The sequence below is a fragment of the Callithrix jacchus genome, chromosome 11, assembly GCF_049354715.1.
Source record: "Callithrix jacchus isolate 240 chromosome 11, calJac240_pri, whole genome shotgun sequence".
Lineage (NCBI taxonomy): Eukaryota > Metazoa > Chordata > Mammalia > Primates > Cebidae > Callithrix > Callithrix jacchus.
Genome location: NC_133512.1, coordinates 81,289,445 through 81,310,802, shown reverse-complemented (window position 1 = coordinate 81,310,802; position 21,358 = coordinate 81,289,445). Strand labels below are relative to the sequence as shown.

Sequence of the window (21,358 nt, the reverse complement as noted above, 5' to 3'; positions counted from 1 at the left end):
GTCTTTAAAAGAAAAATATTCTTTTAAAATATAATCCATACCACCAGGTTAACCTCAGGACTTCTAATTTCGTAAAAATGCAGAAGACAATTTTTAATAATGTAAGCTTCCTTGTAATTGTCATAATTTGTATTTCTCCAAGGCTAGACCAAAGAGTCTTATCTATATTCAAAGATGACCAAGATCAATGACTTGAGTTTAGTTCAAATTTTCTTCTATTCTGGTTCATTCATAACACAGCAAAGACTATATGTTGCAAAGGGTACAGGTGTATGCTCCAGGATCCATGTATGTAGTGGAGACGTTCTAAGATTTGGTGATCTTGGCTGTCATATGGAATGAGATATCTCAGCTAAGTAAGATAATCCTAAAACTGTGGGTTTGCTGCCTCTCCCACCACCTACCTCCCATTCCTGTCAGCACAGAGATAGGCATACAAGGCAATAATCCTACAACTCAGCAAGCTGTGTCACTCAGCCCAGTATCTGTTACCCCGTGTTCCAGACCTCGACAATTTTGCTGTGCCAGCAGTGGGAATTCATCCCTTATTAGTGCCTGTGTACAGGACCTCAGTATTTTCCATTATGTCCCTGTTGCAACTCTCTTTGTGAATGACTAACCATGACCTACTTCCTTTTTCAATATGAGAGGGTTCACAACTGAAGTGATTGAAGAATGAAGTTGATTTCACATCCTGAAACTTATTAATTCCCAGTTCTCACTAGTATTGTAATCAGCATAAATAGAAATGTCAGTGCTCCTCTTACCCATCTTTTAGTCTATGATTACATGGCATCACTGTGGATAGTTTTCCGGCAATCCTTATTGTTCAGAGTCTCAGTCAACTGAGCTAGTTCTCATATCAATGACCAAAGAGAAATATAAGTCAAGCACATATTTGGAAAATCTAGTTTTGAGACAGAGGTCTAGAGAGCATACTGTTGTTTTTAATATGGGAAGTTCAAATAAAATGTAGACAAGCAGTATATGGGAAGGGTCAATTTGAGCAAAATATTAGATTGAAACACCAACATGCCCCTAAAGGGGCAACTACAGCAGCTAAGTAAATAACAGATAGCAGATGCAGGCTCTATATTACAGTATATAAGTAGTTTTGGCTTCCCAGTCAGACCTAGAAAGCTGGTGGAAACTGAAGAGTAGCTACATTTTCAACTAAGTACAGGAGTCATGAGTTAAAAGCAATTGCAGATAACAGTGTACTGCCATCCACTTATAAAAATGAATCTACTTAACTATGAGCTGTAAGTCATGTGCTTTGGTTTGCTTGATTTGATTAGGGTTTTGTATTCTTTTGTTTTTAGTGCCTGATCTACATTTCTGATTAAGGTATCCATTATGAGCAGAGGCCCTCATTTATGAAGCATCTGACTAAGACTTGGGGAATAGAATAGGCTTATCTTGGGAGCCACTTCTTCATCCTGCATTTTTGACATTCTGCCATTACCAAATTTACCCCATAAGGAAGTTATGATTGGCCCTTATAGATCTAACTATATGAACCTTAAAATAGTAACATAGATAGGGTCAAATGATGCTAACCTGTCACTATTTCCAAAAAATGTGCAAACATCCTTTGCCACTGTGAGTAAAAACGTTGTGATAATATATTTGTAAAAGCATCATCTTAAGGAAAATTTGTTATGAGGAAAAAATGGTATGTCTACATCCATATATTTTCATTCAAACCAGCATATAAATGTTTTGGGCAGAAATTATGATTCCATCTTTTTATAACTTCTCAAAGAGTTGGCAGGTGTGCACATAAGGGAAGCACTTCATGAATGTTTGTTGATTTGATCCTTTTGTTCTTTAATGTGTTATCTGTGTATTTTCTGGTTTTATTCTCATCTCTTCTCTTAGCCATTCAAAACTTCTCTACAGACTCATGGAAAACTTTGAAAACTAGCTTATAACAGAAGATGCATGTCATTAAATCAGATGGACATGCCCTTCAGCTTTGGGTGGGAGGGGAGCTTGATAATTTGCCCTCTGTAATGTCAGTCATTCTCACACTGCTTCTAATACTCCAGTTGTTGTATCTATTCCCACAGACTTCCCACTTGACATTTTCTCCTATTTCCTAATGAACTTCTTTATTAGTTAGATGTTTTGTTTGTAGAATATACAGCCACAACAAACTAGACATTTATAAATTTAAAAAGAGATGAGAAACAAAGCCGTCAATTCTTTTAAGTGCATGAATTCTGTTTGAACAGATATGGCTTTGAAATAATGAAGAAAAGATTCATAAATATTTTATACATGCATTTAATATTTTAGCAAACTTTAAGGTCAATTTTGTGTTAAAATTTATGGTACCACTTTAGGGAACATTTATGAAAATGAATTTTAGAAATCACCCTCATTGTCATGGAGTGATTTACAGTAGGGTTGGACAGGCCTACATCACTGCAGAGCTGGTTGTGTTAGAGACTCTATGGGCAAACTGAAGCAAAACTTCAACCAGTGGAATTGGTAAGTCAGACAAAACCATCAATATTGCCAAATAATCACCTATCTCCTTGGTCTAGGCCTAGGCTGTCTTGACTTTGCCTAAAAAGGCTACTGCTGAATATTTTCTGTCTTTATTTGAGAAATAAAATGACTAGTGGTAAGTAAAAATGATAAATTGTCATCTTTGACCTTTTCTTCTGGAAATTATATACTGTAGTTTCTTGAGTAAATTTGATTTCAGTATGTTTCCCTTTACTAAAGTATTTGGGCAATCATGTATTAAATGCAAAGGATGTAGTAATCCATACATTACATAACATGCTTCTAAAACAAAATTCAATGAATAAAAATAGAAGATAATTTTATCCTCTTTCTTTTAAAAATAGCTTTACAATCTAAATTCATTTTACACTATCTATACTCAGTAAATTAGTCTACAAATATACCCTGACTTGAGTTTCAGAAAAAAAGGCACATCATTCATTTAATTTTTCTTCGATTTAAAGTTCCCATTTACTGGGTTTTAGTGAAGGAATCACCCTTTCAAAAACTGGCTTTTAGATACACATGTGGTAAGCATGCAGTTAGCAGGCGGAGGAGTCCATACTCTGGGTATTCTTTGAAAAGATCTCAATGTTAAGTTGACTACTATCCAGCTCAGGCCAATAGTATCAAAGGGAGATAGCTGGTACTTGAGACTGACAGTATTCACTTTTTCCTTTATATTTTTTTCAAAATTTATTTATAATTCAGTAAATCACTAGAAAACAATAAGCTTAACTGACGTAAAATGCCTTACTTGAGTTACAGTCTATCACCCTTCTTTTAGTTTTTATCAAAAGTCAGCAAAACAGGGGACCACCTGAAAAACCTTCAGCAAAACAAAGGACCACATGAAAAGCCTTTTTATATCTGCATGATGCTATTGATGTCATTGCCCATTAATTACAGAGTTTCTTATATGTAATTTTTCATGTGTATGTTTCTATATGTAAATTTATCTTATACTTCCAGGAAAAAAAATTGTTTGTGAACATGTTTCCCATTAATCAGACAATAAAAACTGAAAAAGTAATTGCTTCTCTTTTTCCTTGACTAGCAGAAAACTCAGAAATAAATATAATGTTCAACTGAAGTCACCATCTTTCCTTAGATCTTAGTATTTCTCCCCTACCCCCACTTTCTTTCTATTTGGTATTGAATTTCTTTTTCTAGTATTAATCTCAGCTTTTCTATTACAAATTGGTACAACTTTTTTCTAGAAATAGGATGAACATAAGTCACTAATATAGATGCCAAAAGTTAGGGATTCCCTCCTTCATTCATTTATTCTATCATTCATTCCTCTAAGTTTATTTCTTTAAAAATATTAGTTGGTGGCCGGGCGCGGTGACTCATGCCTGTAATCCCAGAACTTTGGGAGGCCGAGGCGGGTGGATCACGAGGTCAAGAGATCGAGACCATCCTGGTCAACATGGTGAAACCCCGTCTCTACTAAAAATACAAAAAATTGCTGGGCATGGTGGCGTGTGCCTATAATCCCAGCTACTCAGGAGGCTGAGGCAGGAGAATTGCCTGAACCCAGGAGGCGGAGGTTGCGGTGAGCCGAGATCACGCCATTGCACTCCAGCCTGGGTAACAAGAACGAAACTCAGCCTCAAAAAAAAAAAAAATTAGTTGGTGATCTCCTATGAGTCAGGGTGTGTACTGGGCAACGTGGATAGAATTGTGAATTAGGTTATATTCTCTACCTTCATGAAGCTTCTCTCTTGATTTCTTCTTTGTGCCTTTCATGACGCCAAGCATATAGTAAATGTCCCTCAGAAACATGTTGTATGATTTTCTCTTCTCTTAGTTAATTATTTTTGAAGCTTCATTTACTTGGATGTTTCAAAATAACATGAATTTTATTTTTCTGAATTAGTCACATTGCCTAAACTGTAAAATTTTGTGCTTTTTTTCCCTTGTAATTGTGTCCCAGTGTGATTAGAATCACAAAGAAAATATTTTATATTTTCATAAATAAAAATTATATAAACTCTATGACTGCTATAAGATTCGAATGGCTTTGTGATTAAACGGACAACTCATACCTTTTCTTATCCTTTGACATTTCTCTTGTGTTAATAACAATTGTTTGCCCTTCTCTCATTCTCAGGTAGGATAGTTATTCTTTAAATTCTTCTATATCATTTAATTTTTCATGGGCAGAATGCAAGATCCATCTCAAAACAATGGATTTTTAGGTGATTTATCACTTCTTGATGCTGACCTGAGACTTATTTTATACTGTCACGCATTGCGATCATTCATGCTTTTTCTTTCTCTTAGTAGATTTCAACTTCTAGGAGATCAGGGATTATTTTATAAATTTCAGCTCTCCTCTAGAGACTAGCAGTGTCTTCCACATAGCAGGGAACCAATAAATAACATGTGAGTAAAGCATTCAGTTCCCAGTGGATTATATAGGTATTTACAATTGCAGATATTTTTATACTAGTAACCAGTGTGCTCACACTTACAAGCATGAACTTGCTGTGGCACAACAGAACATGTTGTCTAAAGGCCTCGTCTCTTAGTTAATAATTTTTCAATCTTCATTTATTTGCATGTTTCAACATAAGATGAATTGTATCTGCTGAATTGGTTAATTACATCAGGAAGAAGGGAAGATGATATTGAAAGCATGCTTTAATTCAACCTAAAAATGAAAACTTTTTTTCATTAATAATTTATTCTTGAATAAAGGCAGATACTTAAAACTAATATTATTTCTTCCTCAAAGTTCCTCTACTACACATATGTTCTACTGTATAATTTTGATGAGGAGTCAACTTGGGTAATATGTTTTACTCAGGATTTTTATTTCACCCAAGCTTTTAAGGTAATAATAATTTACGTATTATAGCAACTTTTCTCATTTTCTGAGACAGAAGCAAAGACAGAACTGTTGCTTTCTGAGCAAAAAGATCATGAAAGATCATCTTGCTCTTTACCTTTTAAATTTAGAATCAAAGCTCCATAGATCCCTGCATTTTAGTACTTGCATAGGAGTTGTTTATTCATAGGTAGTGGGGAAAATGAAATTGACATGGACTCTTCTTGGAAGTAGGGAATTCTGATTTACTTTTGCTGCCTTGCTCTGCAAACCAGAGGCTTACAATGAATTAACTCTGTGCTTGCTACGCTCCCAATAGGCAATAAATGGCTGGCAAATGTAGGCAAAGGCATTTAGCTATACTTTGTATGCATTGTAAATGTGATATTTTCTGGAGTGTTCTGCTAACACCTTGTAGATATTCTTGGTTAATTAACCAAATATTGAAAGAGGGAAGCCTATTTTTTCACGTGTGATATTGAAGGTCTGGCTTTCTAGGGAAGCAGAGCTGTGGGTTGGAACACAAAGATTTTTGTTGCTATGTGAAATCTGAGTTCTTCCTTATCTAACTTAAACTGTTTCTTCTTCCAAAAAGGAAAAACTATATTCCAGAAAAATAATCTATGAAATAACATACTGTAATGTATATTTTTAATATCTGAAAAAAATTGAGATTGTTTTAGGTTACCATAGGATGAAACCTCGGTCCAATAACATTTAACTAGAAAGTTTTTGTTAGAAAACCTCTTTCTGAAAGTCAGAAACAAGTATTTTGAATAATGAAGAGAAGAAAAGAGAGTAAAATAACATACCATTTTGAATTGTTGTGTTGGAGAGGGCACTGGGTGAGGAGGCAAGAGGATGGAGTTCTGTTTCTGCCTCTGCCTTGAGCTCATTTCTTTACCCCCCTGCAGTACTTTACCTCTCTGCAGCTTGGCATCCAGGTGGAACACTGGATGAGTTCTAAGTCCAGCTGTATTCGTTCATTCTCATGGTGCTAATAAAGACTTGCCCAAGACTGGGTAGTTTATAAAGGAAAGATGTTTAACTCACAGTTTAGCATGGCTGGGGAGGCCTTAGGAAGCTTACAATCTTGGTGGAAGGGGAAACAAACACATCCTTACTCTCATGGTGGCAGCAAGGGGAAATGCAGAGTAAAGGGGGAAAGCCCCTTTTTATAAAGCCATCAAATTCCATGAGAACTCACTCACTATCACAAGAAGAGCATGAGGGTAACCACCCCCATGATTCAATTACCTCCCACCAGGTCCCTCCCACACATATGGGAATGACAATTCAAGATCAGATTTGGGTGGGGACACACCCAAGCCATATCATCATCTATCTCTATCCTACTGCAAGACAAGCATTGCTTTGCATAATGGTGTCCTAGAGGGTAAGAAAGTTGTCTTCTCCTTCTCCGTATCCCAGAGCCTGAGAATTTAGTAGCTGCTTTCTAAGTGTTGATTGATTTCTATTGAGTACCCAGATATATGACCAAAATACTAGTGTGATTCCCTGGTTCAGTGTATATGGCATCAGCTCTGGGGTTAAAAAGCAGGATATGGACCTGAATCCCAGATGGACTGTGCATCCAGTTCCATCTTCTTTTTTCGTCACAAATTTCATGTGTCTCTACATTTCTGGTTCAGCAGATGTTTCTTTATGGCTGCTATGCTTATGCTTGAGTTGGCTGTCAGGGCCGTTAAGTAAAAAGCACTGTCAGCACACCATCTTGCCCTCAAGAGAGAATGTAACTTCAATTTTATGACGATGTTCATTATTACTATATAGGAAAGAAAGTCCTGTATTTGTTTCTGGCCCACTTGTTCAATACTTCATATTTAAAAAATGATAGCACGCTGATTTTTAAAAAATGTACCAATCTTGCTTTAGACTTTTAATCATCAGTAAGTAGGAGAATCTGTAATCATGTGACAAATGCTGAATCAACAGTTAGGAAAATCATACTAGTTTGGTTTGGTAGTGGCCAGGAAATAAAGCAAGGCTGGGGTGCAAAGAGAAACCTCAGGAACCCAGGCATAATCTTGACGCATATTTCAATTGGGGCTCCATCATAAAGTTTGCAATGTTTGTCTTCAGAATGTTCCTGCCACTTTTGTCCCTTTTCTTATTCTCTCTGTTTGGAAAGCACCTGGTGTCTTAAATCACCCTGACTACCCAGAGTCTTCATTGCATCTCCACATCTGTTTTCCTCCATGTATCTGAACCAGAGCAAAGAGCACTGAGCCAGAAGTCAAAGACTGGACCAGGCCCAATCGCTAAGTAAATGTAAAACTGTGGGCAAGTCATTTAACTATTCTTTATCTTAGTTTCCACGCGTGTGTGAGTGTGTGTGTGTGTGCATGCACATGGGTATATGTGTATATATATATATTCATTATTTATTAATTAATTATTAATGAATATATATCTTCATTATTTATTTACAGTTAATAAAGGGGTTGGAGCTAAAAGTTTCTTTTAACTCATATGTATGATTCTATGGGGTCTTCATCTCATAATCAAAACATTCTTATGCTTTTCTTATTTCCTTGTAAGTAAACGTGGAAACTTTTTTCCAAGGTGATGATAGCAACAGTATATATTGTGGTAGAGTCCCTAGGAGGCAGGGGATTTTGTTGTGTGATGGTGTTTTGTCTTGTTAGTTTTTTCCAAGCTTAGTATCCTAAATGTCTTAACTAAAAAGTAGGAATATATAATGATTGCATTTATGTACTGTTTGATAGTAATGGAAGATGTTTTTTAAGGAATCTTTAATCAACACTAAAAAAAATTACTGTCTCTAGAGTTTTGCATATATCCAGAATATCGTGTAGATGGACTCACACAGTAGAGAGCATTTTCAGATTGGCTTCTTTCACTTAGTAATGTTAAAGTTTCTCTATGCCTTTCTGTGGCTTGAAATGTCATTTCTTTTTAGTGCTGAGTATTATTTCATTGTATGTATGTACCACAGTTTAATAAATTTATTCACCTGCTAAAAGACATCTTGGTTGCTTTCATGTTTTAGGAACTACAAATAAAGCTGCTATAAATATGTATGTGCAGGTTTTCATGTGGACATAAGTTTTTAGTTCATTTTGGTAAATACTGAGGAGCACCATTGCTGGATCATATAGCAAGAGTGTGTTTAGTTTTGAAAGAAACTGCCAAATTGTCTTCCAAAGTGGCAGCACCATTTTGTATTCCTATCAGCAATGAATGAAACTTCCTATTGCTTTATATCCCTTCCAGCATTTGGAGTTGTCAGCTTTTTGCCATTCCAATAGGTATGTAGTGGTAACTTGTTTTCATTTGCAATTCTCTTATGACATTTCATGTTGGACACCTTTTCATATGCTTATTTGCCATCTGTATATATGCATTTAAATTATTTATATCGAATTTTTTATGTTTAAGTTGTAAAACATGATGTTTTGATATGCATATACACAGTGAATAACTAATTAACATATCCATCTCAGTACATAGTAATCATTTTTAAGTATGTATGTGGTGAGAACGCCTAAAATCTACTCTCAGCAAATTTCTGGTATAGAGCACTGGATTATTAACTGTATCATGTTATAGATTACATATCTAGACTTAATCATTCTACACAACTGCAGCTTTACACTATTTTGATTCTAAAGAAGACATAAGTTCTAAATTACTGTGGCAATGTACATTTTTGTTGATCTTTTTTTAGTTCAAACTATTTTAAAAATTTTCTTATTTTTATTTCAGTAGGTTTTTGGGGATGAGGTGGTGTTTGGTTACATGGATAACTTAAGTTTTTTTTGTTGTTTATTGTTTTGAGATAGAGTCTCACTCTGTTGCCCAGGCTGGAGTGCAGTGGTGCGGTTTCAACTCACTGCAACCTCCACATCCAAGATTCAAGCCATTCTCGTGCCTCAGCCTCCCAAGTGGCTGGGATTACAGGCACATGCCACCATACTGGGCTAATCTGGAGCTTTTTAGTAGAGATGGAGTTTTACCATGTTGGGCAGGATGGTTTGTAGCTCTCGGCCTCAATCCCAAAGTGCTGGGATTACAGGTGTGTGCCACCACATCCAGCTGGGTAAGTTCTTCAGTGGTGATTTCTGGATATATTTTGACCAATATCTCCCCATTTCCCCCATCTGCCAACCCCTGTAACCACTCTTCTTTTCTCTGTTTCTATGTATGCAATTTTTTTTTTTTTTTTGAGACGGAGTTTCGCTCTTGTTACCCAGGCTGGAGTGCAATGGCACGATCTCGGCTCACCGCAACCTCCGCCTCCTGGGTTCAGGCAATTCTCCTGCCTCAGCCTCCTGAGTAGCTGGGATTACAGGCACACGCCACCGTGCCCAGCTAATTTTTTGTATCTTTAGTGGAGACGGGGTTTCACCATGTTGACCAGGATGGTCTCGATCTCTCGTGATCCACCCACCTCGGCCTCCCAAAGTTCTGGGATTACAGGCTTGAGCCACCGCGCCCGGCCTCAAATTTTTTACATTCTACATATAAGTGAGATTGTGTAGTCTCCTTCTTTCTTTGTCTGCCTTATTGTGTATAGCACAATGCCATCCACTTTTATCCATGTAGCTGCAAATGGCTGGACATTCTTTTTTTAAAGGCTGAATAGTATTTCACTGTATGGTTGCCAGGGGCTGGGGAGAGGGAGATGACTAGGTGGAGCACAGAGGATCTTTAAGTCATCAAAACTCCTCTGTTGATACTATAATTGTGGATATGTGTCATTCATTATATGTGTGTCCAATGTACTCCTAGAATGTACATTAAGAGTGAACTCTTTTGTAAATTATGGACTTTGGGAGCTAATGATGTGTCCATGAAAATTCATGGATGAATAATCAATGTACCACTCCAGTGCAAGCAGTGTACAAGATATTATTTGTGGGAGAGACTGTGTTGTGGGGTAGATTGAGATATATGAGAACTCTCTGTGCTTTCTGTCCAATTCTACTGTGAATCCAAAGATTTACAAAAATAAAGTCTACTTAAAAAAATGTTTAAAGGGCAGACAATTCTGAGGTTCAGTCTCAGTGATTATCGAGAGATCAACCAAGTGTCAGGGTCTGGAAGAAAACTTACAGGGTTTGATTTAATACAGATTTTAATTTCTAAGCTCATACTGAATAAGACTTAGGGAAGGGAAGAAAATGATATCAATTCAGTACCTGTATGCCAGTCCTTTCACATTTATTTCCATTTAATTCTAACAAACCCGAGGAGTTAAGTATATATAATCCCTTTTCATGGAAGAAAATTAGATTCTGAGAAGTTATATTACTAGCTAAATTTGACAAGCTAAGGGTAGAGGGTGCAGGTGTCAAACCTGTCTGTCTCTCTCTGTACCCAATAGCCACCTGCTACCTCATTCATCTATATGAAGAATAATGAAAAAATTAAGTATACATAGATGATTGGTAGAAATCCAGGTCTCTGATTGTAGATAAAATTAGTTTCCTTGCCCAACTTTGAAGGGCAAGATGAAAGAACATTTATTCTGAACTCCATTTTCTCATAGAGGGAGATCATTTCTACTCTACTCTCCAGGAGGGAAATGTATGTGAGGAAAACCAGCACCTGCTTCTCTCCACCACATCATTTGCCCCTTCCTGGGCAGGAGGAGTGACTTCTCTGATAGTTGAATTTCAGAGAAGGAAATGATGGGGCCCAGATCATCCTTCTGGCTCCTGTCCGCTGGACACATTATCTGCTTCTCTACTCAGTGAGCTTTCAGGCCAGGGTCTCCTCTCAGAGATCATCTGGCAATTGTTCAATTCAGGAGTATTAGAAGGTATTAGGGGGCTCACTGTGGTTGTACCTCTGAGTCATGTTCTTTGATCAGCTTTATTAGTAATTAAGCTGACATTTTGATCTTTTATTTATCTATCACGTAGTTGGTTCCAAATTAGAGAGGGATAGGAATACTGTTTTGTTTACTGGCCCCTGAAAATCTCAAAAATAGGTAGGATAAAATCTAAAGGATTCATATGTTAAAATATATATATGTCAGAATAATTATCATTCAAGATAACACAGTAATAGTTTTCATTTTTGCTCTTAGGGGAGAGGGTGAGAAAAATCCCTGGCAAAATATTTTAAAGAGACTGAATGACAAATACATTTAAAGGGTTACTGGCTTATGGAAGTGTAGAGATGGTCAGGTAAGCTTGCTTTTTCTGCTTGTATAGCACCAAGCCAGTGGAGCCCATTTTAATGGAAGCTCCCTAAGAGCTATACTTATGATGTTTCATTATTCTTTTTCTGTTATTTGCATGTTGCGAGAAATGCATGCAAGTGCTTCATTCTTTATTTGAGAGGTAGTGTTTAACCTTTCACTGCAGTTTTTAGTGTGATTATTCCCCCTGGTGTCTGTAAATGTAATGAAGAGCTATGTTTTCATGGGTAGAAGTTTGTGTTTATGGAATTTGCTTGATGGCTCACCTGCCAGATACCAAGTCTGTCAGTTTTCAGGGTGCCCAGTTAGGCCATCTGTGTGTGCAGGTGCCAGGGGTGCTTCTTCAGGATAGTGGCACACATAGGTATTTCTTATGTGAGCTGTCTTTGTTAGTCTCTCTGCATATTTTCCTTCAAGTTCAGCTATTGCGTTCAGTGCCTAGGCATTCTGAGAAACAAAGAATTTACTCAGTGGATTTTAGAACTTTAACAAAACCATAGTAAAACTGAACTTTGCTTTGGGACTTGCTTGCCAGCTGTGAATTCGCCATATTAAAATAGGACCCTTGTTTAAAGTAAACTCACTTTGAAACGGCACCGTTGTACCACTGTTTAACCACTTTCTCAGGCCAAAAATCTAGAACCCATCCTTGATTATTCTTATTGTCTTATAACCAAACTATCGTGTCTGTTCAGCTCTACTTTCAAAAGTAGATATAGCCTGTATCTGACCACTAGGTACCTCTGTCATTACCATTGCAGTTCAAGCCACTGTGATCTCTTGCATGTCTGAATTATTGCTAAAGCCCATGGACTGGTCCCTTCGATGCTTCTTCATCTCTTACTCTCATATAGTCTATTTTTACAGAGCATCCAGAATAATCTTTTTAAGATGCCAGTCAGATCCCAGCAAATGCCCTTCAGTTTCTTTCCCTGTCTTTGCCCTAGCCTCTGAAGACCTGCATGATCCAGCCTTTGGCTACCTCTGCGACCTTGTCATATATATATACTCTCCCCCATTTTCGCTCTGTTCCTGTCATACTATTTCTCAAGCAAGTCAAGCTAGTTCCTGCTTCAGCCCTTTGTACTTGTTCTCCCCTCTGCTTGAATGGCCTTGCACAATAAGAAATACTTATCGAGCTATGCACTAGAGACTACTGTAGGCCCAGTGACTAGAGCTTTCAACAAGATGAAGTTTATATCCTTAGCATGCTTTCATCCTACAGAAAGATGGCAGAACATAAACAGATTAACAAATGTATAAGGGCTCAGGAAATGGTAAGTCAAAATTAGAAGAATAAGAGCCGTGGGCATAAGACGTGCTACTTTATGGAAAGTGTTTAGCGAATACCTATCAGAGTGACTCATGAGCAGAAGCCTGGAGGAAATGAAAGAGGGGCCACATAAATATTTGGGGTAAGTATATTCCAGGGAGAAGGGATAGCAAATGCAAAGGCCCTCAGGCATGAGTGTGCCAAGTGTCTTTAGGGAAGAGCAATGGCACTAGTGTGCCTAGAATGTAAAATGTAAAGGCAGGGAGGATAGTAGGAAGTAAGGTCAGTGAGGTGGTGGAGGCTCAGATGCTGAGGGGGCTTCTAGGCCATTAAGGGCTTAAGCTTTTAAGCTATATTACAAGGGAAGCCATTGGACGTTTTGAGCATTGAAGTGGCATAACTGATTTATACTTTTACAAAAGTTCTCTTCCTATTGTGTTGAGAGTAGCCAATATGGGAGGGAAGGTAGAAGCATGAAGACTAAGAGGCTACTGCAATAGTCCAGGCAAAAGATATGCTGGTATGAAGTCATAGGATCCTGGATGTATTTCAAAGAAAGAGCTGGACTTCACAGGGCTTGCTGACAGATTTGCGTGGGTATGAGAAAAAGGGAGAAGCTAAAGATGAATCCAAGTTGTCCTGAAAAACTGGTAAATCTGTTCTGTTGACTATTGTCATGACAAACTTAGTGACATGAAGCATCCATATTATTTTACTCACATATTTGATGGGTTAGAAATTTAAACACGGCACAGCAGGGGCATCTTGTCTGTTCCTTCTATTGCACAATATCTAAAGCCTTAGTTTGGAAGACCCAAAGCCTGGGGTTCACTCAGTGGTGAGAGACTGGAATTAGCTGGAAGTGACTTCATTCACATGTCGGGCAATTGATGCTTGCTTTTGGTTAGGACTTCAGCTAGTTCATCAGCTGGAACGCCTACATGTGCCTTCCCCAGGTAGTCTTTCCAGGCAAGTGAGTTTGGACCTCCACACAGCACAGCAGCTAAATTCCAAGACTGACTGACCCAAGAGAGCCATTAGAAATACATTTTCATGATCTAGTCTTAGACATCACATAACCGCACTTCCACCATTCTCTAAGGAATGAGAGAGTCACAAAAGTTCACACAGAATCAAGGGAAAGGAAACAGACACACTACCATTTGATGGGAGACATGTAAAGGTCACATTTAAAGAAGAACAAGAAAGATGGGAAATAACTGTGTGGCAGCCCTCTTTAGAATATGCAATCCACCATCACGGGGAAGGCTGTGAGAATAGCAGGTGTGTATAGGAGTGCAAAATTAAGAATTCGATTTTCGTGGTGTTCTATTTGTGATATCTACAAGGCAACTAAGTGGAGATGTCAAATAATCAGTTGGATATGTGAATTGAAAGAGGGATCTGTGCTACATATGTATTTGGAAGCCACTTGTTTCACTGAAAGCGTGGAACTGGATGAGGCAGAGTGAGTATAAATAGAGAAGAGAAGGTCCAAGGACAGCCTTGGGGCACTTCAACGTTCAGGCTCAGGAAGATGAAAAGGAGCCATCGAAAAAGACTGAGATAAGTAGCCAGTTCTCCTAAGAGAGTGGTGTTCTAGAAGCCAAGGAAAGCAAGTATTTACATTAGTTTAAATTCATTGCACTAAGTGCTATTGTAAGATGTGGACTGATAATTAATTCTGTCAATCTGAAGGTCATTAATGACCCTTAGGAGATATTTCCTTGTTGTGAAGCTCAAATCAAACCCAGCTTAGTGAGGGTTCATGAACAAATGAAAGAAAAGTAAGACTTTGAGTGTGAACATCTATTTTGAGGAGTTTGGCTGTAAAGGGAAATAGATGAAAAAGATGACTTTTAGAAGGAGATGTCAGGTCAAAGGAGGTTTTTTTTTTTAGGGGGAGCTGGAAGATTTTAGAGTGGGTTTGTAAACTAGTGGTGAAAAAAGCAGAAAGTGGAGTAAATAGTGATTGGAGATATTGGCAGAAGCAAAGTTCTTGAGCAGGCAGGTGGGAAAGGCATGCAGTGTAAATGATTTGTGCAGGGTTCTCTCCGTTTCCTCATCTAGATCTGTATTCTTCTCCTTGAAGAAACCTCCTCTAACTACTTAAGTAGAAACTCCTACTCCATTTTCTTAATATGTTTTATTGTCCTTCCTGGAACTTTGCCATTTATTCATTTGTATCTTATCACTGCATCAGAATATGAACCCTATGAAGGCAAGGATTTTGCCGTCTTGTTCATTGACCTATTCTTAGTCCCCGGGATCTGGCATGTAAAGTGTATTTAGAAAAATGTTTTAAGTGAATGGATGACTGCTGAATGAATTTAATAGGAATCCTTTTGTTTTGGCTTAGCATCCCTCAAAATTATTTTACAAATTTAATTCAAATGTGATTTTGACTTCACATTTTAATTAGGGTGTCACTTTGAGACCCCTGGGGATTAGCAAAAGACTTAATGGGAAAATAATCTTGGCAATTTTATATTTTCTAGTACTAAGTTTGTTCTTGGCAACTTGATTATTTCTGAAGTGGATCCTCATTTGACAGACTCCCAAGATAAGAAATTGGCATAAAGCAGCTGTGTGAGCCCTCCTCTACCCTCCATTGACCACATTGCATAACAGTTCAGTTACTCAGTAGAGAAGACTGAAAATCAGCAGGTAAATACTACGAGAAAAGCTTTGTAAGGTTCTTTATAAAATACCTGTCCATACTCTAACTCGTCTTACCTATTAGGAAAATGTGCGATATGGCATGTTAATACTTCACTGGGGTTATATTGCAACATTACGAATGAAGGTTTGGGAATTCTCAAAGGGCACTCTCTAAGTTCACAGTGTCATTATCATGGTAACTATGACAAATGAAAACATTCCCTTCGCTTTTTTCTCATATAAGTCACTTCTTATTGATTTGTCATGTCAGATAAAATTGTATTTTCTTACACATCTTTTTCCTTTTTTTCCTGCTTTAGAGTAAGAAAGTAATTTCACAGCAAGAAAAGAATACTATTGTGTGGAATATGCTATATAGCCCAAGTTTCTTTTATTTGACAAGCACTTCAAATTCAACTATTGACTTACAAAGCTGTGTTATTTTTCATTATGTTATGTTTTTGGCTTTCAGTGTTGTGGAGAAATGCCTGATTAAAAGGAAGCCTGCAAGTTAATTCCCACATGCCCTTTGGCAGCTTTTGCATTTCACTTAGAGGTGGGAGCAGGTGGTGTCATTTAGAATTAAATACATGATGTCTCAGTTGGCAGGAAAACAGCAGTCAGTGATGAACTATCCCTGCAATGAATCTCATTAATTGTTCACCAATTTGTGGTAACTTTATTTGTATTTGCATACTGTAATACAAGTACAATGAAGTGTCGTATATTTAGATCACACTTAGTGTTAGGTTTAGCTATCAGCTGTAAAAGGCCTTTGGTGTAACATCTCTGAAGGGCTGGCATGTGAGTGCCAGTCCATCTCCTACAGGAGGCCTCCTAAAACAGTCTTGTTTCATTTCCTCCATTTTCCAGTGAAGTGATAGCAATTTCACAAAACTGTAGCAAGCTTAAGCCTGTGCTATTTTTAGCATCTTTACTCCATGAAAAGATAAAACAGATTCTATTTGAACTCTCATGTGTTCTCAGAGACTTAATACCGCTGCAAATTATATTTTTCTAGCATTCAAATGTCTCTGAATGTCGAAGGGCAACTGAAAAATTCATCTGATATTTGCCATAGAAATATATTTAGATTCAAGTAACTATGTATTATATTTGATACAGCTTATTAGAAAAATAATTATGGGAACATTAGACTAATTTATTTTTACGGAACTGTTTCTATTGTAGACAGAAAATATGAAAACATGTTAGTTAAAAGACTTATTATAATATTTGTTGTCCATATACAGAAACTGTGGCAATCTAGTAAGCATCCGTCTTCTGAATTCATCATTTTCATTTATAAAAGGACTTAGAGTACATCTGTTACATGCCTTGTTTGGAATGGCTTGCAGAAAATGTGAAAGATCCTTAAGATAGCCTCCCCCTTTCAACGAATCAGAAGTCTCTTTAAAAAATAGATATAGAAATATGAAAGAGAGAGAGAAAAACACTTATCAATGTACAACTGGCAAATTATGTGGAACAATTAGTGTTGTAGATCAGAGTTGACGTTTTATTACAGTATTTTTCATTATCAAAGGTTTTTACTTGTAATAATTATATGATGATATAGCCTATTGATCAGATCAAACATCTCTGCAATAAAATTAAGTGGATACGGTTTATAATGCTTTATGCTGACATATATGCATTCCTGTCATGGGTGATGCAAGGCGTTATCCTGAAAGGACTACTATATTAGAGGATGGCAACATTGATTCTAACTTTGCTTCACTTCTTCCTAGATGTGTGGCCTTTAAGAAGTCAGTATGTTCTTATTGTTTAATAATAAAATTGGAAAATGTATGGAAAATCCAGTGCCTTAGGATTCATTTTTGCTCTCCAAGCTCATTGTATATAGTCTTAATACTGAAAAAGATCTTTGGGACTCTAACATCCTAAAGGGTAAGAACATCTGATTTTCAGGTTCACCAGAACCATTTTGAAATCTAGTCATACTGATGTGGAATCACTACCAATGGAATTAGAGATATTTAACAAGAAGATCTATTATTTTAAAATGACCATTACTTAAAAGTGATAATAAGCAGAAGATTGTATTGATGTAATTTTTTTTTAAATGAAAAACCTTTCAGGGGTATTTTTCTGGCTAAAACACATGTATTTTTAATCTATTTTTACCAATAGCTTTTGGTAAAAAGGACTTCAGACGTAATTGAACATTCTGACTTCTACCACCACCTACTGTCATTTTAACACCAAAATTTACTTATCATATCTGAATGTATTCTAAAAAGAATGTTATGAAATTGATCAGAAGTTAAAATTAACCTTATTTCTGAGTAAAGGTAATTTCTAATACCATATTTTAGAAAATATTTTACAAATGTTTCTTGTATCTTATTTTAAAATGACTTTATTTAACATAGAATTATAATTTTAAATTTTATATTAGTGATTTTAATCTCTGAGGTGAGCAGCTACCATGCTAGACAGTGCAGCTCCAGAGAACTGGTTGTCAACACTGGTAGCATAGGAGAGCTCTAAGTAGAGCTTTGAAAAATCTGCTCTCCAGCCCCACTCCTAACCAATAACATAAACATCTCCGGGGCAGGTGGGGGGGAGCGGGGGAGGGGGCAGGCATCAGGATTTTCAAAAGAACTTTCCAGGTGATTTCAATGTGCAGCTAAGGTGAAGACCACTGCATGAATTGGAGACCTCATTGAGAGGTTTTTGTTTTTATCCTAGAACGATGGTAAATCTTTAAAGCTTTAAGCAAGGATGAGGGGTGATCAGATTTACATGTTTTAAAAATCACTCTGGTGAAAGTACAGAGATCAGATTAGAGGGAATACAATAGATGTAAATGTTGGCAGATCCTTTTAGCTTGGGCAGTAGCCCAGTTCATGGATGATGGCTTCATGGTAGATAAAGATGAAATCAAGAGTTATTTGGAAGATGAAAGGTCTTGATTACAAATTGATTACGGAAGGGGAGGGGAGGAGGTGCTGTTTAGTGTGATGGAGGATACTGGAAATATATGCAGTCGTTACATAATTTTTTTAAAGATCGTGTATATGCCAAAACTTGTCATGAGTTTTGAGCTCATGCAAACAGATGCATTAGAAGTAAAATATGGTCTTCCCATTCCTGAAGAAGTCCATAGGTTTTGCTATCAAGTATTTATATCATTAACTGTAACACTGAAGGAGGTTAGGAATTGTACTGATGAAGAGGAATATTACTTACTGTATTCTTGTTATCTAGAAGTTAAGTAATCGAAAGAAGGGCAAATTGCTGAGTAATTCTTTTATTGTGGGTTCATACATGACCCACTAAGATCCTTCTGAAGAAAATATTTGTGTTGTAAAACACATAAAATTAATAGTACTTGATTTTTAATTTTAAATAGTTACAATTCGTGATAGGCTAGTCCAATAGCTTTTTATGGAGGCACCAAAGTTCCATGGGGTTTACAAATGTGCTCAAGGTCATGCAGTTTTCATTTCTCCACACTGAAATGAACTTGTGTGCTGACCTGTTCTCTATAAATCGTTGGTTCCTTAGAGAGCTTGCTTCTCCACATTTACATACATTTCTGCATTTTCTTAAACTTCTATGTATTTCTCCTTTTCTTGTATTGAAAATACAGTGTAATCTGAGACAGACTTATTCCTCTTTCAATTATATGATATTGAATTTTTCACAGCACCCTGATATAGTAAACTGCTGTGAAAACCCTTTACTCAAACATCACATTTTCCATTAAGAATGTCTGTATATACCAGTAGTAATTTTTTTTACATATTTGTTCTAATTATCAGACTGTCTACGTTTTTTCAGTTCTTTAAAATCCTGTAATTCAACATGTGAACATTTGATAATGTCATCTACAACATGACCTAGTCATATTGTAATAGAAACAACATCTAATTTGAGCTAGAAAGAACAAATTACTTAAACTCTGACTTAAGAACCAGCTCTGTGACCTCAGACAAGTAAATTACTTTTGCTGACCTTGAGTTTCCTCATTGTAATTGAGGATGTTGGTATCTACTTGATAAAGCTATTATAAAATTCACAGAGATAATATTAATAGTATTACTGGGCTTCAATCTCTAGCAATAAGATATAGGGTTCCACAATCACAAAACTCAGCTTATTAGCACACTATCGTTTTCCCTGTTCTATATGGTCCCTGATAGCTGAGTTTAAGCTAATTAGACCCAAGATAGAGAGAACAAAGAACTTTGTTACCATTATATACCTCCGAGATCCACTGTTCCTGCTCCAGCCTCGAGAGCTCCCATCTCCAGCTCATACACTTTCAGGAAAATCATAAGTATCCCTTACTTATTCCTCTTCCATTGCCTCAGCCTGCACACTAAAATTGATTTACTTAATTATTTTATTGGGTTTCAGGATTGTGGTCATTTCTGCATTTTCATTTTCAGGATCTTTTCTGATCTTTCTACATTGCTGTCCTTTAATCTCTTTATTCTTAGTCCAAGCATACAGTCATTCCTTTGCTCCTATGACCATGCTTTACTCAAGGCATGTGATAGTTTTGTAGATAGCTGAAGTTTTAATTGACATCTAAGCAAAGAATTTTTGAAGGATCTTGTGCTGCAAGATAAATTTATATGAAGATATGTAGCTGAGTGCCTAGCACATGGTAAGTACATATTAAGTATTAGCTTAAGCGTGGGTTTATAAGCTTTCCTTATGTATTTTTTTAAGGGACCTAATCTATGCAAATAAACATGCCCTAAAGAGAATACTATGTCAAATTGCTTGACGGACCATCAAAAAGAGTTTTAAAAAGTCTTTATTAAAAAGGACTAATGTGGTTCATGGAGGTGCCTTTCCATCTGTCCCTCTGTCTACCAATAAGGCTGCATTTATCACATTTAAGCAAACAACATATTGTCAGAAACTGAAACTGTCAAATTGACAATACTAAAGTAAGGATTCCTAAAACTGTCAGAAACATATAGCAGGTAGATTCTTACACTGTTTGTTTATTGTTTCCCCTACTGTTATTTTTAAATTAAAATAGTCATGCGTATTGTCTCACTTTGACAATCTTTCTGAGGATTGGAATTATACCATCTACCTTAGGCTTCAAATATGTTTGTCATAAGTTATAAGCCTATGCAAATAACTTATGACAAACATATTTGTCTCAGAATCTCTTTTTTTGTGTGTACATCTGCATTTAAATGCTGGAGACATTGAAGTAAAGCTGAGAGGAAGCTAGATCTTCCTGTCGACTAGAACAGCCCATTCCAGGTGTCTGTTGGGCTGACTAAGCTAGCGGCTAAATTAATCTTCAGGTCTCAGCTCATACAACCACTACTGAGTTAGAAAGAAATAGGATAAACTTCATATTCAAAGGGAAAGACTTTAAACTAGTTGAAGAAAGTGATCACTCTCTTTCTTAGTAAAGAGAATTTGATTTCTATTGCCTATTAATTTTTCAAAGAAGTTTAAGGGCTATATAGCATATCACCTTAGGCATATAATTATAAGGAAACTTTATATGTACTTTTTGTTATTAAAATAAGTATAATTAGGTAGGCTGACTTCCCTTGTAATTATCTCCTTAAAGTTTTATTTTAGGCACGGTCTATTGTTAATATTTTATATGGGTCTGTTTTATTTTGGATGAAGATTTTTGACAATTCATAACATATTGTCAGATAAGATCCATTTATATCTTGCCTAAATTATATCTGAACATAGGAAAATGAATATTTTAATCCATTTTAGGAACATATTCTATTCATGGTTTTCTTGGAAAAATACAAAATATCTGTATCTCAGAAATAATATACTGACTTGATATTGAGTAGATATTTGATAAAAACAAAACAAAACAAAAAAACAAATAAGAATACCATATGGCAAA

At 36.5% G+C, this 21,358-nt stretch overlaps 1 protein-coding gene across 16 annotated transcripts in view; it reads left to right on the top strand.

The window, feature by feature from the left end:
- The window catches only part of IMMP2L (inner mitochondrial membrane peptidase subunit 2), a 935,160-nt gene that overhangs the window by 797,773 nt on the left and 116,029 nt on the right, over positions 1–21,358 (top strand). For 2 of the 16 annotated variants that reach the window (XR_013524087.1, XM_078343199.1), the window contains one exon: positions 15,318–21,341. The exons of the other annotated variants lie outside the window; for them this stretch is intronic. Coding sequence is in view for 1 of the 2 variants with exons in the window: in XM_078343199.1 (XP_078199325.1) it covers positions 15,318–15,323 (6 nt within the window). In the remaining variant the exon portion in view is untranslated. Of the gene's footprint in view, positions 1–15,317; positions 21,342–21,358 lie in introns of those variants that run through there. 16 annotated transcript variants of the gene reach the window in all.